This window comes from Hippoglossus hippoglossus, chromosome 23 (assembly GCF_009819705.1).
Source record: "Hippoglossus hippoglossus isolate fHipHip1 chromosome 23, fHipHip1.pri, whole genome shotgun sequence".
Lineage (NCBI taxonomy): Eukaryota > Metazoa > Chordata > Actinopteri > Pleuronectiformes > Pleuronectidae > Hippoglossus > Hippoglossus hippoglossus.
Genome location: NC_047173.1, coordinates 6399450 through 6417485, shown reverse-complemented (window position 1 = coordinate 6417485; position 18036 = coordinate 6399450). Strand labels below are relative to the sequence as shown.

Genomic DNA, 18036 nt, shown 5'->3' with positions numbered 1-18036 from the left:
AAAGGGTCACTCTATAAATCCCCCAAATTATGTGGTAGGACAGCGAAGCACAAAAGGGTATAAGAGAGGTGAACAAGGGAGGAGAGGACCATAATGAGAGCTTAACCTGTAGAAGTAGAAGAAGTGGAGACGCAGCAGGCAGTCATTTAATACAACTCCAAGGAGTGGAAGAAATATATATTTATACTGTGTGAACTACCCGTCACACAAGGCCATTCTTCTGTTGCACCCTCAAAGACGTCAATAAAACAACCGTCATCATCTTAACTCAAATAGTGCTTCAGAAAAGCTGGTCTGAATCACACAAATCTACGGTCTCTTGATCGACGCAATCTCCATCAGAACTGCAGCTGAAGCAAATCCTCGTGAAAAGGATGATTCGTATCTGCAGCCTCTCAAAGCTCAATATTCAACCACCCTGGAGGCTGTGAACCAGCGTTCAGTGTGACGGCTAAAAAGGATGCAAACAGAGCAGAAAAAAGTTGCAGCAGATAAAAGAGGACAGAGAGAGGGAAGCATACTGTATCTTTCTAATGTTAAGTTTGGCTGCTCTCAGCAAATGATAGGGGCTGACCCGTGCATCTGCTGACATTTGAAATGAGGGTGTAAGCCAGGGCGACTTTTCCTGGCATTTGATATGATAATAACTTAAATAAAAGATAACATATCTCACCATATGACCATCATGTATGGAGATGGGGTTCCTTGCAGACTTATCTCAAGTGTGTGTATTTGCACAGACAAAATGCAGTGATTTGTTTTGTTTTTTCGGCTAAATTGTATCTTCAAAGTTTTTGCACGTGGTGTGTGTGTGTCTCACCTCCACCCATCGCGCTGCAAGTAGCTGAAGGCGCCGTCGATGAGGCTGGCAGTGAACTGTCCCCCGGTGATGAAGAGGGTGTTGACGGTCACCAGCTGACCCCTGAGGTGGGGCGGAGAGGCCTCAGCGATGTACACGGGCACTGTCATCGAGGCAATGCCTGCACAGCGGGGGGGAAGGAGAGGGTAGGGTTAGCAAGCGGTTCTCTTACACATTTCTGAAGTGTTTCTGAAGATTATCTTCAGCGGCGTATGCCTTGTGCAGTAACTGTTGTTCTTGTTCTCAGTGGAAATACAGAGCTACATGTAAGAAGATTGCGTTATTTTTTAACTCTATGCGATGTAAAACATATGAACTTACCACAGCAGATTTACAGCTAAACCATCACTAAATCCTAATGTTAAACCCATAAACGGGCTTAATTCAAAGCTGCTAGAATCAATCGTTTTACATAAGAATGGATGAAATAACCATGTGTAATGTGAAAAGGGTCATTTGAATTTAACAAACCCACAGAGATTTCTTATAATCTTTGCTGTTACTCGTATTCTTTTAGTATCTTTTAGCCTTTAGTTGTGGTTTTAAGGCTGCAACTTCACCGTTCATTTTCAGTCTAAACCAATGACTGCATATAAAGATGGACGAAACGACTCCATTTTCTCACATTGTACAAAACTGAAGCCAAAATATTCCCTGATACGGATGCTGTGTCGATCACCAAGTTTTTAAAGAATTGAAAACAACTAAAACCAATCAGACATATGAACACTTAAACAAACAGCAGTGTGATAAGAACAACCTAAAAAAACAGAAACCATCTTTATTTGATGTGTACTTTTGACTTTTTAGTTCCATCCATCCGCTAACATGGAGTCGGCACCGTTTATGCCAGCCACCAGGGTGCAAACAAGATGTTTGGGCTTCACTTTTGAGAAGATGACATGTCATCCACCTTTGTACACACACACGTTTATGGAGTGTGACGCTCACATCCCCATTGTTTTAGGCTGTTCACAGTCTTGATAGAAACATGCCTGCTACATATTCAGCACCAAACAACGAAGGTGAAGTTAGCAACTAGCTGGTCATCACAGTGCAACATTGAGCAACTACAGAGGCCGACTGTTTCCTCAGGAATCTGTGGATAGCAAAAAAGAGCTAAAAACAGAAAGAATATTGGATCTTTTATCCCACAATTGGTCACAAATTTAACTAAGCTTGGATAATATGGCAATTTTATAGAGCTTGTAGACGTTGTACATGATACAAGTAGAGATAATAACATTATTATTTCAGGATATGGGATTTGATGTCATAAAAACCACAGCAAAAATACATTATGAGTCATAATCAAATTCTTGTTATGTCTTTCTCTTTTGTAAATTACTTTTACCTTTGACCATGACATGCACAGCAGCAACATTCACGTCATGTAGATGTAGAGTAAACACAACAGACAGAGAGAAATACTATGGCCCATCTCAGTAATGGGTGGTGCACTACTCAGGCAACCATCCAGTCTCACTCTCTCTCTCTGTCTCTCTCTTTTTTCTATCTCTCTCTCTCTCTCACACAAACACACACACACACACACACACACACACACACACACACACAGTAGAAGCAATCACAACAACACACAGTCACTTGCAAACGTGTACTCAAATACACGCAGAACAAACTGTGTGTGTTTGCCCAGGATGAATCTGACGAGGTACCATGAGACCGAAGCGTTCTGCAGCTGGCTCCTGATAAGCTCTATTAATAGTCTGCCACTGCTTTCTACACACACACACAAACACACACCCAGACCCCCCCACACACACACACCTGCCCTCCCCTCCACTCCGCTCGCTGCTGCCTCCCTGCCCTCAGCGGCCGCCATGACTACATGGCTACCTGTTGCTATGGAAACCACTTGCTGGGAAACCGGCCGCACTGTCTCTGAGCGGGCACCACACTGTGGCAGCCCTGGGAAGATTAATCGATAACCGGGAGTGAAAAGGATTTATTTTCTTTTTTATTTAGGTTCGGTTTGGGAAGAGCGGTGTTAAAAATAATTGTGCTTCAGTGCATAAAAAAACATTATCTAAAAAAAGACAAATTTTTTCAACGACACAGTACCATGAGTAGAGTCATGGTTCAAACCCCTGTGGTCATGTCTCTGCATAGTCTAGCGTTCAGTGCTGAATGATCAGACAAGAGGCACTCCCAGACCCAAACCAGTTTCCCTGTCTGCTGTTACACTCCGATCATGTCCCTTACATTCTTTTAAATTTCCAAATCGATTTATTGACCGTGTAAACTTACCCTGAAGGTTTAGAGTCAAGTCTTTATCTTAGTTATGGCTAAAAAAGGATTATCATCTGATGGCGGAAATCCAAGATCCAGATCATCGCCAGAATCTAATCAACTATCACTGCTATCTGGCATGAAGCCTGTCTGCTCAGGGCATGTGAGGGAAATCCATTGATGTGCTTTTGAGACATGCTGCTGAAAGACAGACAAGAAAACCATAACCTCTGTGACGGGAGTTTACAGTTGAGCTAGGACTTTCAAAATAACACATTTTCATAATAAATGCAGTATATTTTCGTCATTTGTTCAGCGCATGCAGCATCTGTGACAGCCTCTATAATCTTAGACATTTTAGGAAACAACATTTATTGTTGGGTGTTTAGAAGAACAGCTTCAACAACAGCTGTGATAGTCACAACCTCCTCTGTGCTTTCATTCAATCTCTGCATAGTAACTCTTTTTAATCTATTTTGAAATATGTCTTTTTGTATTGTCTAATTTACCATTTTATGTTAAGCACATTGAATTGCTTTGTTGTTAAAATGTGGTATACAAATAAACTTGCCTTGCCTAATGCCAGGTTACAGGCAGTTGGAAACCTCCCAAGGCTTAAATGAACATAAAATGCATATGTTACAAAATATTTATTATTTATAAAAAGGAAGAAGCCAGTATGTGTAAAAACATAAGGAAAAAAGTCAACTACAACTCCCAAGGTGCAATTTGGTTTAAAAAAAAAAAACAACATCCAAACATAGACCTTAAAATTCTGTTCCATGTGCCGTGAACATGAGGAATATGCCCAACAAGTAAGGAGCATCTTCATGCATCTATGGATGTCTGAAGACAGCTGGATGTGGCGTCACCACCCAGCCTTGTAGCCAGTTTGTCCCATTGTTTACTTGTGGTGTCGCAACAAAAAAATCTCCTGCGGCCCCCCCCACAAAAAGCCCTATAGACCACCACTGTAAATGAGACATCTGTCTGACAGCTGTTGGAAAGATACCTCAGGGCCTGCAGGGACCAACAGGGGTCAACAGGGGAATCACAATGGGCTGCACAACAGGGAAGCAAGCCCAGAAGCCAGAAAACTTTTTGGCTCATGCACCAGGTGCGCAAGTTCCATTCCGAAGTGAGCGCCATCTTTGAATACATCCATGGTTATGTCTGCCTCTTGTGTATTGTAGTACAAAGGAAAACTTCTCAGAAAATAAATTGAAATAATCATAACCTGTGGCTGTAAAATGTACATATTGCATCATAGGTTGTCTACTGTATGGATTTATATCCAGGGAAAATGACAAAAGAATTGCTTGATTACTCTGACTGCTGTGAAGCATATTCTAAATTGCAGGTGATATTCTTGGATTACAGATTAATCTGCAGAGAATTTAGTTATCAACTGAAAAATTACTTGGACAGTAAAATGTCACAGAACTGTTAAAACTACCTGTTAAAACATGCAATTGCATTTTCTTCCAACACCAATCGACAGTTAATGCAACATTGAGTTTGAGACACAAAAATATCAGATAAAGATTTAAATTTTCACTCCTATCTATCTGACTGCTGAATTGTAATTGTGCTTTTGCGCTGTATGTTTATCCACCTTGTGTCACATTAAGCAGATGCACACACACAGACATATGCACAGATTTCAGCGTGCAATCACACAAACAAGTCCTCAAGATCTTCATCAGCTGCACTGTCTCTATCTGTATTCCCATCTTCCTCCTCCACCTTTCCCCTCCTCATTACCTTTGTTTTATCTACTTTAGCCATATGCATCAGCAGCTTGTCTCCATGCAAGCCACGTCTGCTGCTACAGGCAGCCCGTATGCCTGTTAGTGAGATACGACACTGATGTTAATGCATCTACTGAGTAATGAATCATTTCCATTTCACATCTTGCTGCAGGTGGTGACAGAGAAAGTATGGCGCAGCCCATCAAAGCTAATACCATTACAGGCCAGTAAAAAGGTCAAATTCAATACTGTACAGTTGCTCTTCAGTTTATTGACCATCTAAAATTTAATATGTTTGGCTAGAGTCTCTAGAGTCCAACAAGGTAATTTTATTTTGTATTGGATTTTTAAAGTAAGCATTTATTCCTTTTTAAGCTGCTAATGCAGCAGTGTCTTGTTTTTACATGTCTAGTATTTTTCATGTCTACTGAAATAGCATCATTCTAAAAATGAAATGAGTGATGATTGTTCATAATTGGACAGAAAAACAGCTAATCCATGAGGCAATTTTGTGTCTACTCACAAACAAATGTTTAAATGGTTTAAGCAAAATTTAAGTTTATTTAGCTCTCATTTACGCCAGAGTCAAAATCTCAACTATAGGCCTTTATACACACTTTTTTCATGCAAATATTTTACATTTTATTTATAGTTCACAAGCCTGTATCCAGACAAGAAGCAGATTATATCATATATCACGTTTTTTTTTGCAGATTTATCTCGTATATTTAGTCATGCTCAGTGGTTTCTGTGTTTAAAAGGATATGCTGTAGCAGACCTAAAGCTAGGATCAAGCAACAGGCGACACAACTTCTGTCAAAGAAAATGCATGAACCAAATGCGAACCACTGAGACTACAAACAATAGGATAAAATTGAATACTCAACAAAAAAACTGCAGTTGCAGCAGTTCATCAAACTGTCCGATAAACATGCTGAAATCTTTCCTGAAGCAGCGGCAGTACAGTTTAATCTGCTGAACCAAGCAGTGAAACCTAGTTCAACTCTCTTCATAAACATCAGGTGTACTCACGGATTTCCTCGTGTTTTCTTTTTAATTAAGTAAAAGAACCAGATCATCGCTTGATGTAGATTCCATCTTTCTTTTCCAGAGCTGCAATTGTTTTCGACCATTATAATTAATTTGCTGAATCGCTTATTGTGTAGTGTGAAGGGTGAGGTACATCGAAATTCGCCACCGAATTCTTCGCTGCTTCGTGCCGTTTATTTCTGTGTATCACTCTCTTCTGATCGTACATATTTCTAGTATTTTTCACGTCTACGAAAAAGCATTATGCTATAAATGAAACGAGTTATAAATGTTTGTAATTACGTCAAATACTAGTTGACTTACCAAGCAGCTAGCTGGAAACAAAAACAGCTAATTAAGGCAGCTATGTACTGTATTTATTTTTTGTGGAACTCAAAGGAAAATAACTCATGTTAACTTTTTTATTACAGAGTTTATTTGGCAAGCTTAAACTTGTCGTTTTTCTGGAGTAAAATATTTTAATCTGTTGAAAAGTGCCACATTTAGATTTGAGTTTATGAAAATGTATGTTTTATTAGTCATAAAATAGCTGAACTTTGATTAGACAGACCCACGAGATAGTGACAGCTCAAATAAGCAAACTAGTTTCAACAGGAGTTGCTCTTGTCCTACCTCACTATTACTGCACAGAGAACATAACCTGGGTTAAGTAGCATCATTTTGATAAAAACTCAAGTCTTCATATCCTTCTGTAGTTCTCCACTGGGAATGGAACTGCACTAAAAACAAGCAGAATTGCCTCGAATAAAGGCCCAGTTTCCTTGCTTGCTTCAATCCCTCCAAAACACAGTTGCATCCTTTCTCATTAATGAGCTCTTTTCAGAACCACGGAGAGCTCCCAGCACCCTCTCTCTCTCTCTCTCTCAGTCGCTCTCTCTCTCTCTCACACACACACACACACACACAAAGAGAAAACAAGTCATTGTCTGGTCAGGATCAGTCTCAAAGCAGCATAGCACACTTAAACAAAGGGTCTGTCTGGTCTTGTGAAGGCAGCCTCTAGGCGCAGAGTACAAAGCTCGGGACTGACTCACTTGATCAGAGTACGAGGCAGACACTTCACTTGCTCCTCCGTCACTGTGATGTAGTAAAGACACCGGCAGGAGATTTTCTGCTGCTAAGTAGCTGGTTGTGATGGAGGAAGCTAATTAAAGTATAATGGAGGATGCTTGAAAATGCAGACAGAGAAAAAGAGAAAACTCCACCAGATAAAGCTGCTATTGCCATTTAAATGGGTAAGTGGTGTGAGCGGTGATTTGATTCAGCGGTAGAAGCAGGAGAGGTTTTACCCCCTCTTAATTAAATTCAGTAACGTCTGCCTCATTTCCCATTGGATTCTGTCAACAAATTTGTTTGCCTGTACATATAGTGACTCTGAGTTTTGTAACTTTCACACCCTCAGTTACTTCCTGCTCTTATGCAACCATTTTGTGGTGGAAAAAAAGGAAAAGTGCACAAATGTTAAGCCAAAAACAACTAATTTCCTAAACACTTGAACTTTTAGTGATGCTGTTTCCACATTACAAAACAAATATGCACTTAAACAATAACTCCGCATTGAGTCTGCACTTAACTCCTGTCTAGTTAGTGCAAGAATTGTGACTTAATTATATAAACCAACCAATTAATTAGCAAGCCTCCAGGTAATAATTAAATGTTATCACGATGTAATTAACAGCACTATTTTTAATGTAGACCCTTCCTGTGCTGTTTCCAAGGACAAAACAATTCAACATTTGCAACTGCTGGATAATTTCGCTGGAAGACCTGATTACACACACAGTGAGCGTGACTATGAATGCTTTAGTGTGTTTGTGTCTGAGGGAATGGATTATGACCAAATGAAGCTGCAGGGATCAGAGGCAGAGCCGATTTCTTTTTAACAAAAACAAATGTAACCCTTTAATTTTTCCCTCCGCCAAACAGCTCACACAGAGTCCAGTGTTTTAATGGGAGATTCTAAGAGGAACTACAAAAGGAAGGTAAACAGTCAAACAATATAACTATTATATATATATAACATTGAAGAACTACTAAAGTTGTTAATCATTTTATTTCAACTCCATTTAGCTCCAACAAATCAGTCCCTAATCATCGTAATCCAAATGTAATAAATGCAATTTTTATTATAAGAGAAGCTAACCAAATAAAAATGTGTATTTGCATTTTATATTTCTAGTTTGTTAGCTTTTTTCTGTTTTTAATCTTTATGGAAAGTCTCTTTGAGCATTGGTAAAAGTTCTGTCCTGATAAATCACATTATTATTATTATTATTATTATCATCAAAAAGTAAGGCTATAACCTCCCTCCACTTTATACCCTTCCTTATTATTCATTTAAAAATCTTGAAAACCTCTCTTAGAATCCCAAATACAATTTGCTTGTATTATCCCAGAATGTTTCATCAAATACTTTAAATTTCTTTATGCTATCTGTACTGAACAGTTCCTACTGCTGCTGCGTCAATATAAAAATGAACAAATGGCGGACCATGGGGTGCCTTGTATTGTGAAGCAGCCAGGTCAATACAGTTAGCATTGACCATGATCAATTATAAAAAATGTAGATCATGGTTGCAAATATTTTTGGACTTCTTTATTAAACAATATGAGTTTTACCTCAAAGTAGCTGCAGTGGGAGCTGCTGTAGTTATAAACCACACTTGTTACTGTTACTATAGTAACCAATCCAAATCAACCTGAATTAAAATACTAAGAGTACAACCTACAGTTGTGGGTCTGTTGTCCAGAACAAACTTATTTTGAAACATCTGCATGGAGAAATATAATCCGGTTGCGATGATAATGTTCATTAAAATTGTCATAATCTATTCAGTTTGAGTAAGAGGGATGATGAAATGGATGTAGAGATGTTTTTTTTTGTAGTAAATAATGATGCATATGACAAAGTAACTCATCCAAGATGGCAAACAAGAGCAGATTTCCGCTTTAAGATTGAAACATCTTTCCACAAATACTCAGTGCAGCTAGAAAACCTCTTAATTTGATTGCAGTTGCCCAGTCATGTCATAAATCCATGTCAATCCTGCCAGTCTGGTTCAATACCTTCTGTCTGCTGAGACAAGCAACAGTCCCTGCGCTCAGGCAAAGGTCAGATCAACAACAACTGGCCAGGAGCAGACATACCAGAGGCCTATGGGTAGAAATACAGGGAGGCAGGTCATGGGTATATGGCCTTTACTGGTCTGACAAACAGCTCTGATGACCTTTTTGGCAAGTTCAGTTCAGAAATGCTAAGCAGTTTGGCTTTCCTGAGGCGGTCATGTTGATGTGAGTGTGCGGGTGACAAGCCCACGCCGGAATAATTGCGTGCAATGAAAAAGTGCCGCCTTGTAAGCATCTCCGTCGGCTAATTGTGGTGCCAGAATGTGTTTCATAATCTATCAGGGCCTGGCTCGTGCATACTTGTGTAATGAAGATTACTGTACAGGAAAAGATTTTGATGGCATAAAGGGGAGGACACACTTATAATGAAACAGCCAACTATAATGTTACAGCCTAAATGACACGGGTGATTAGTTGCCTCCCTGTATTAGCAATCAGAACGTGTGTGTGTGTAAATGATAGCAGCATTTTCAAAACTCATTTCATGTGTTTGTTTGGGAAACGGCTGCATCATTTCCTCACTTATTATGTTTTTAATATTAAAATCTCCTGAAATATTTATTTTAGGAAGTGTTTCCACTTGCAATGGGTACACAAACAGTTTGAGAAGGTTTATACTGCAGAGCACTGGAAATTTAATAAATGGAAAGAGCAGCAACAGGGTAATTTGTTACTTGTGACATGTGACGTAGGGCAGCAAATAACAAATATTTTCATTATCAATCAATCTGACTATTATTTTTTTAAATTGTTAAAGAACATTTTTTAAAGTTGAACTGTGAGTCCAGTTTGACATATTAATTTAACAGGGTGTTCGTGGGGTCCTAAAAAGTTTATAAAAAGTCTCAATTTCAATAATCTGAATTTTAGGACTTAAAAAATCGTACATTTTAATACGTATGTCTTAATTATGTAAATGCACATTTAACGCTTCTTCCGTTGATTTTTTAAAAGAGAAATATGTAATGTCCCCATGTGTTGTAGTTCTGTCAGTGATAGAGAAAGCACACTGACATAAAACTACAAACAAGAGCAATGTGGAACTGATAACTGGATCTACAAACACCCTGGTTGGAATGTATCTCAGTACACTCGGCTTGGCTGTGGGAACGACTATAGATATCTACTGTCTCTGCCTGAAGTTTGTGAGATAACGTGGCAAATCCTGAGGGTTATTCTGTACTTGGCTATTTCACCTTATCGTGTGTGACAAGTCTTGTGGGGGAATCTTATCATGGGGCAGTGTAAGTTATAACATAACTTTCATTCATTATTGTCTCAAAAAGTCTTAAATTTAACTTGTTAAAAACCTGCAGAAACCCTGTTTAATCAACAGTATAAAATCTGAATACATCCAAGATATGAGAAATATGAGAAATGAGAAATCCTCATAAATGATAGGATAAAAATATCTTTACATCTTAACATGTCCTCTTTAGCATGATGGATACAGGATATTTGAAGCCAATATTGATATTGATATTTGATAGGTTAAAAATATGTCCGGCGATGGTATTTTTTAACATCAACAATCACTATATCCGATTTTTTTTTACTGTGACCATTAGAGAAACTGAGGTGGACAATTAACCCTTAAAAATCAATGCTATTTTTACAAACGTGTCAAGGTAGCACAATTCCACACAGCTCAAATCTAGTTTGATATCTCTGCCCTGACATTTCTTGTTACTTACTGACCGACACATTGATAAGTAGCCTATTTATCTCCATGAAAATAATATTGTAATGTAATGTAGTCCTCCCCATGAAAAGTAAACTGCACTTCATAAGGTTTCATTCTGGTTCATTATGTGCGAATTCAAATGGATGGAAAGTGCAAGAGAACACCATGGATGGGATTCAAGGGGTGGGCAGATTCAAGTATGGGATGGAGAATGTCCACATCTCTGTATTCCAGACAACTGATAGAATTAGACTGATCCAAGCCATCTGTCTAATTCACTATTTTAACAACTTTCGACAGAAAAAGTGGCAGCAGTTTGGTTGAATAAAGTGCACCAGTTCTCTAACAGGAGAAAGCTTGTTTTGTGAAATGCCCTGTAATTGCTCTGATTGATTGCACTGACAAAATACGTTTGAAGAATTCACCTACAGCAAAGTGACAATAAGAGAGAAGAAAGAGAGCAGCAGCCAGAGTAGTTGTCTTTACAAAGCTACCTTTACTTAAGAACTGTTTTAGTATAAAAGGAAACACAAATATGTTTTAGGAATATTTGACAAGGGTGTCTCACAGCGTAGATGAAGATATCAGGGCCAATTTTTCATCCTTCACAAAAAGCATCATCCACATACCTGTTATTGACCCAAGCTTTATAATAATCCATCACAGGAAACATGAAGTTTTCATATAGTATTGTCAAAGTTTTAGCTGACCCCTGGGATGGATTACTGCATGGGGATAATGGGCACGTGCTAGGCCCTGGAGCCAATGGGAACCCTTGGCTTTAAGATTCATTAATAGGCTCTTTTTCTGATGTGATTTTGAAAATGTTGCATGATTATGAAATTGTTTGAATGTTTTGTAAATTAGCAGATTAAATCATGTGATGTTACAAAGTTTACATTGTGTATACATGGTATCTGATGCTTTCTAGTTCCTACCACGCTTCCTGCCACTTTCGAATTGACAGTGGCCCTCACAAATGTCCAGGATTAAAAATTAACTATAAGGATCAGGATGACGCAGCGACCGCTGAACATGCTTTCACTAATGGCCATTGATTCAGAACTTGTCCAGTTGGATTTTAACATCTTGATCAATTACTTGTCTTTAAAGAAGGCCAGAGGAATGGCCGTGCTTTAGATGGGATATTTACCTACAGCTAGAAGGTTATGTTTTCACCACTGTCCATTTGTTTGTTGGTTGGTTTGTATGTTTGTTTGTGAGCGAGATTAGACTAAATTAGACAACTTGATGGAAACTTGGGTCAGGGAAGAGCCCATTCAATTTTGGTGCGGCAAAATGCTTTCCCCATGCAGCCACTTATCCAGCTGTAACCCCCTCACATCTTCCAACCTATAGTGGGAAATTTACCTAGAAACACTCATCATCTGCATATTCCTGATGCCAGATAAACAAACATTTGCTAATTATGATGTGGAAGGATTATATGTCATGCAACAAAAATCAAAATTAGAAATGCAACTGAAACATCTCTGAGCAAACCTTGATTCAAACATTAATACTAGAGGGCGTTAGCTTGTAGAGGAAGAAACACAGAGCTCTTCACTTTGGTCACCTTCCTCTTCCATTCCAGAGACTGATTGAGGTAAGAAACTGGAATGAAATCCCTCCACGAATCACAGAGAAGAGCGCTTCCTATACTCTCAAAGGAGGCGGTGGTGGACAAGTGCCATCAGCATGTGGCGCTCAGCCTGGAAAGCCAGTTTTAACAGCCCTTTGCACAGAGGATGTGACTCATGAGAAACATTGAATACCGAACAAAAGGCATGTCTCATGAAAAAGCATTTATGCAGCAGTTGGAGGGATATGCAAAGAGAGGGGTGATTCAAGAAAGCTGAGAGGAATTAGTAGAAAGGGAAAGTGCAAAAGTATGTGTTTAGGGGAAGAAGAAAGGATGGAGCAGCCGATCAGATCACTGTAATTCTAACATTAATATCCAATGATGGCGGTTTTACTGACAATTAAAGTCTCCTGCTTACTTTGTGGTTTGATCTTGTCTTCCTTAAGACATGCTGGGATAATATCCGCCTCTTATCCGCCAATCAGACTGACTTAATCACTTAATGGTACTGAACCAAATCAAATCATAATCACAATTTCGCTATAATAACAAAGACAGCAAGTTGTCTACCAGCCAGTGGCGTGCAACCACAGTGAGCAGAGGGGACACGCTGTGCAATCACAAGCTGTGAGTGATTCCAAATATGAAGCCGGAGGCCGAGGGAGGACAGAGAGTGACGAACCAAACCACTGTGTACAAAAACAGGATTTAAGACCTATATGGTTCTGATGATCCTGACCTTTGAACTTTCTAATGGTGAGAAAGTGCAGGGGAAAGGTTAAAGCAAAAAATCAATATTACATTGTCATTAGTGTTACCAGCATGAAGGGTGATGATTGCACTGATTTCAGTCAAGGATTGCAGTTCTTTTCAGTTTTGTGACTGTGGAGTCTTTTTAAAATGCTATTTAAAACTAATTTCAGTGTTTAACCCAGTGACATTTTAGAAAATCAAGACTAAACTGCCTGTAGGATTGACTATAATTCAATGCATGTTCTGAAAGACTAAAGTGGGAGTTCACAACAAGCATCTAATAGTTTAATTATGACTGAAGGGACAGAGAGAGCAGGTGGAACACATGTCTTACCGAGCCCGACTCCCACGATGAGTCTCCCCGTCAGCAGCACCTCTTTCCCGGGGGCGGTGCTCAGCACGATCCCCCCGAGCGTGAAGGAGAAGCTGGCCAGCAGTATGCACACCCTGCGCCCGAAGAGCCCGTTGAGGAAGCCGCCCAGCAGCGCGGACAGGGCGGCCGCGGCCACAGTGCATGAGATGAGCAGCTCCTGCCACAGGGCGCTCAGCTCCAGCTCCCGCTTCAGCAGGAGCATCGCCCCGGAGATCACCCCGGTGTCGTAGCCGAACAGGAAGCCCCCCAGCGCGGAGAACACGGCCAGGACGTAGACGAAGCCCGGCGTGACATCCTGCTGGAACTGCTTGCGGGCAGCCCTCTCCAGGTCCCCGGCGGAGGAGGTGGAAGCAGCTCCTGCCGCTCCCCCGGCAGCCGCTCCAGGGGCACCGGCGGCGGACCCTCCGGCAGCGGCGCCCTGGCTGCTGATGCTGGCGCTGGACGGAGCCTTGATGAGACTCCGCTCTCCTCCATCGTCCACTTTCTTCCAGCGCTCGCCCATCAGGTTGCTCATACTACGGAGGCTGTAGTCATGATCCACCTGCTTTCGCGACATGTGGGAAATACAAGACGGGACAGGGCTGCTGGCTTGTGTCTGGTGCTTCAGGGAGAAAACAGAGAAAAGAAAAGTAAAAGAACAAAACACACTCGCCCACTAAACTAATGCGACCCCCTCTCAGTCTGGAGTTACTGCCCGGTATTTCCAAAACAAAACACACTCCCAAATACACTGGCTGCTGAGTAAAGTTGTCCTGCAGCCTGGTGAGTGTGTGTGTGTGAGTGTCAGAGCATCACATCCACATCATGTGGTCCTGCTGGGAGAGTTGGAGGAGACTGGGGAGCAAAGGTAAGACAGGAGGAGGAGTGTGTTGTGCTGGAGCAGCTCGTCACCACCAGCGTCGGCATGACGCAAAGAAATGTTGTTTTGGAAGCATGATGCTGGAGTGGAGAGTGTGGAGCGATTGTGGTGAGGATTTAGTCTCATAGGATTCAAATGAAATGTGGGAAATAGATGTTGGAAATAGAAAAACCTCACAATGATATCGATTATTATAGCGCCTTGCAAGGGAACCAAGGATGCTTTACATATTTAGGGGCAAAGGAGATTAACAATCTCATTCAAGAATTCTTATTACATATAGTCTATAGGGGTATTTGGAAACAATGGCTAAAATGCATCTGGGTAGAGTTAAAGGGATAGTTGACTGTTGTAACATGAGCTGATTAGGATGCATGCCAGGATTTCATTTTGGGGGCACAAGCAACATCCACTCTTCACATTATTATTTATGTTAAGTTTAAAGACTGACTTTTGCCCCTGAGTGAAGGTTGTGGCTTTAAAATATTCTATATGAGCAGAGAATGACACTTGATTAACAACGAAACATTTTACAAATCTTCACAAATCAGTAAATCAATTATGTGTTATACCTCCTTACTGTTTTAGCATTATATCAATATATATTGACCTTTATTATATTGCTATTAATGAAAACTCTATGCCCTACTTAGAAATATAGATATGCAATATAACCACTGAATAAAATGACCATTTGTTTATATTAATATAAATAAAGATTCTCAATGATAAAAGACATTTCAGACAGTCTTCATGTCATCATGTTTCTGCTGAAATGTTCTTCAACAGGCTGCCTCTTGCCAAATAGGAAATCATCTGCCCTCTGCAGGACGGATTTAAGTATTTCAGGTCCACGTTTCTGTGCAAAAGGAGTAAAAATCATCACACACTTTTCTAAACATAATATCTGATGATCAGAAAAGAACCAAACATGCATATTATATATCAGTGTTTTTAAAGGAGGAAATTATAGTTTTGGCTCCAGGTTTGTATTGAAGATTTCAGCTGTTAAACATAGGCCCACTGTCTATTTGAACATGGGATCTTCTTTAGATCTGCTAAAGAGTTCAATCCGAGTGAAAGACATGTATTGCTAAAATTAATTCTGTAAAGTCAAACTTGCAAATCTACAACAACAGATGAGCTGGACAAGGATTTCTCTCCCCTGTAACATTAATGTTGACTGTGCAAGAAGGGCTGGAGTCACACTCGACAGATGTCCTCCATTATATGCATTCATAAAGATAATGCAGTAATCTCACACCGAAAACATTTGCAGGTACTTCATCAACTGATTCACATTTACTAAAGTGGCATTATTGCATTAAATGACTCCTTCCTTCATGATCACCTTTATGATCACAGCTGGGAGGTTCACTATGAGACACAATTACTTTACTGGCTTTCATTAGATGACTTTATTGATTGATCTAGTGATTGTTTGGACTATAAAATGTCAGAAGATAATGAAAAATGCCTATTGTGATTTTCTAAAAGGCGAAGCAGACATATTCAAACTGCTAATAGTATTTTGGTTTGTGAACATAGAGCCAAAAAGCACATGTTTGTTTTGTCTTGAAACTAAAAGAGTAGATGAAACAGTTTACTGAGTCATCTTTATTTGCACTGCAACTGATGGTTATTTGTATTAAACTGCTATATATGTGTGTGTTTATTTTTTTACAATTTTTACTATCATCAATAAAATGTCATATACAATGGTGAAGAATCACAATTTCCCCAAAACCCACTGATTTCAAATTGTATGATTTGTCCAACCAACACCACACAACTCAAAATATTCCATTTACTATCACATGAGAACCTGGAACTAGGCAATATAAGGAATTGCCTTTAAAAATATTGTAAACAAGCCTCACTCTCCTTTCAAAGCTACGGACTGTTAAAGCACATGACAACCTTCATCTCTCATCTCTCCAGAACTCTCTTCACACATTGAACCATTATCACTGTCTACCTTCTCCATTATTGATCACACTTAAAGACAAAAAGTAATCTCTGTGAATGTTCTGTACGGTTGCAGCCCGGAGAAATGTCATGGTTGTAAATGCACTCATGTGCATTCATGTACAGAGTCGATCAATATGTGGACAGTGGTGTCACACAATGTGGAGAATGAGGATGGCCTGATAATGGCCCATTGTTGAGGCCATTAGAGAAGGAGGGCAACAGTGGAGCAGGGTTTCTACACACACAGTGGTGCACAAGGTTTTATGGGGAAAACCTATGATGTTGGCAAATTAACCTTGTGACTCCAGTTTTAGGAACACTGATAGCAGGGACCAAGGGAATTGATGTTGATCTATGTGGACCTTTTACTCGACAGATGATCTAACATTTGGTAATAATTGTAGGCTTAAATCTCTACCAACCCCCCGATCTTTCCATCATACAACCATATCAGACAACAGTTTCCACTTCGGTCATACACAAGGAATACTAAAAATGTACATGCAGAATCCCATCGACTAAAACTCCTCAGAGGATGAAGAAAACTCTTTCCACATCAGCTGCATCACTTGATTTCACATAACCTCATAAACCTTCCTGCTCTGAGATTTGTTGATGATCACATTTTTGTCTGAAATGGATGAAACAAAATTAGAATAACTGATCTAACTAAATGTGTAAGGGGAAGCACACACAGATGCTGCTCTCCTATACATCATACATCCGCCCAGGAAACATCTGTTACTGACCATTATTTGAAGACTAGAGAGCTCCCCCAACTGGTAGTCTCTGACAGTATAAAAGGTTTGAACAAGTAAGGTCACATCTGTCAATTTGAAAGTAGAGAAAATGGAGACACCTGAAAATGGAGACAGCTGAAAATGGAGACAGCTGATAATGAGCTTCATAGTACAGGTTATCCAGGACGGACAATGTTGTGAAGGAAAGCCAGATAATCTAAATATGTCCTAGGTATGTTGAACATGCTTCGAACTAAAGGCCCCAAAAACACACAGCTTTGATATGATAAGATATTCAGATAATGCTGTCCTATGTAACTCACAGAAGCACAGCTCCTCAGTCCTTATTCTTTTAAACTGTCTGACATTTTAATGTCAAAATAAGTTGAAAGCATATTGGGAATGACATCACGTGAATATGAGATTTCAAACTTCTCTTTCCTTCTTTGAAACTCAACTTTGAAACTCAAACAAGAAACAAACACAGTAAATGACATTGAACTGTCGTCACAGACTTCGGTTCGGTCCAATGTCTAAACAAGTGATGTGTTGTCCTCCCTTTCCATAATCTGACATGTTGTTTCGGCACAAGGGCTATTTTACACACTTTTTTTATTTGAGAGGTTTACGACATTAAACTTAATAATTTCCTCCCTTAACCAAGACTTCATAGTCAGGCTTAACCTCAACCTTTATAAACCTTAGTCAAACAAACCACCACCAGGAACTAGTGCAGCACCATAAGGAAATACTTGAATCAGTGTCAGGGAAGTTTATCTTCAGTAAAATATTATAAGGAGGCTAGGGAGGACAAAAATCAACTTTGTAATAATTAAGGAAGCATATTTGTATATTGATTTCCAACCAGCCGTGCAAAGGGGATATGAGCTACTAAACCATCTAGGCCTTTTCACAGCAGCTATTTTGACGGGAGCAACACAAGTTTAACTATAATACCATTCAGCAGGGTCTTGTATACATGGAAAGGAGCCCTAATTATGCTATGCTATATTATGCTAGGCTAGCTTAGCCTTT

General features: G+C 39.7%; 1 protein-coding gene across 1 annotated transcript in view; it reads right to left on the bottom strand.

Moving 5' to 3' along the window:
* LOC117757593 (proton myo-inositol cotransporter-like) overlaps positions 1 to 14272 on the bottom strand; it is a 61933-nt gene extending 47661 nt beyond the window's left edge. The window contains exons 1-2 of the mRNA XM_034578857.1: positions 13393 to 14272; positions 821 to 980 (exon numbers count right to left, since the gene is read on the bottom strand). Of these exons, the coding sequence (XP_034434748.1) occupies positions 821 to 980; positions 13393 to 13987 (755 nt within the window). The 5' untranslated portion in view covers positions 13988 to 14272. The remainder of the gene's footprint in view (positions 1 to 820; positions 981 to 13392) is intronic.
* Between the last annotated feature and the right edge of the window lie 3764 nt (positions 14273 to 18036).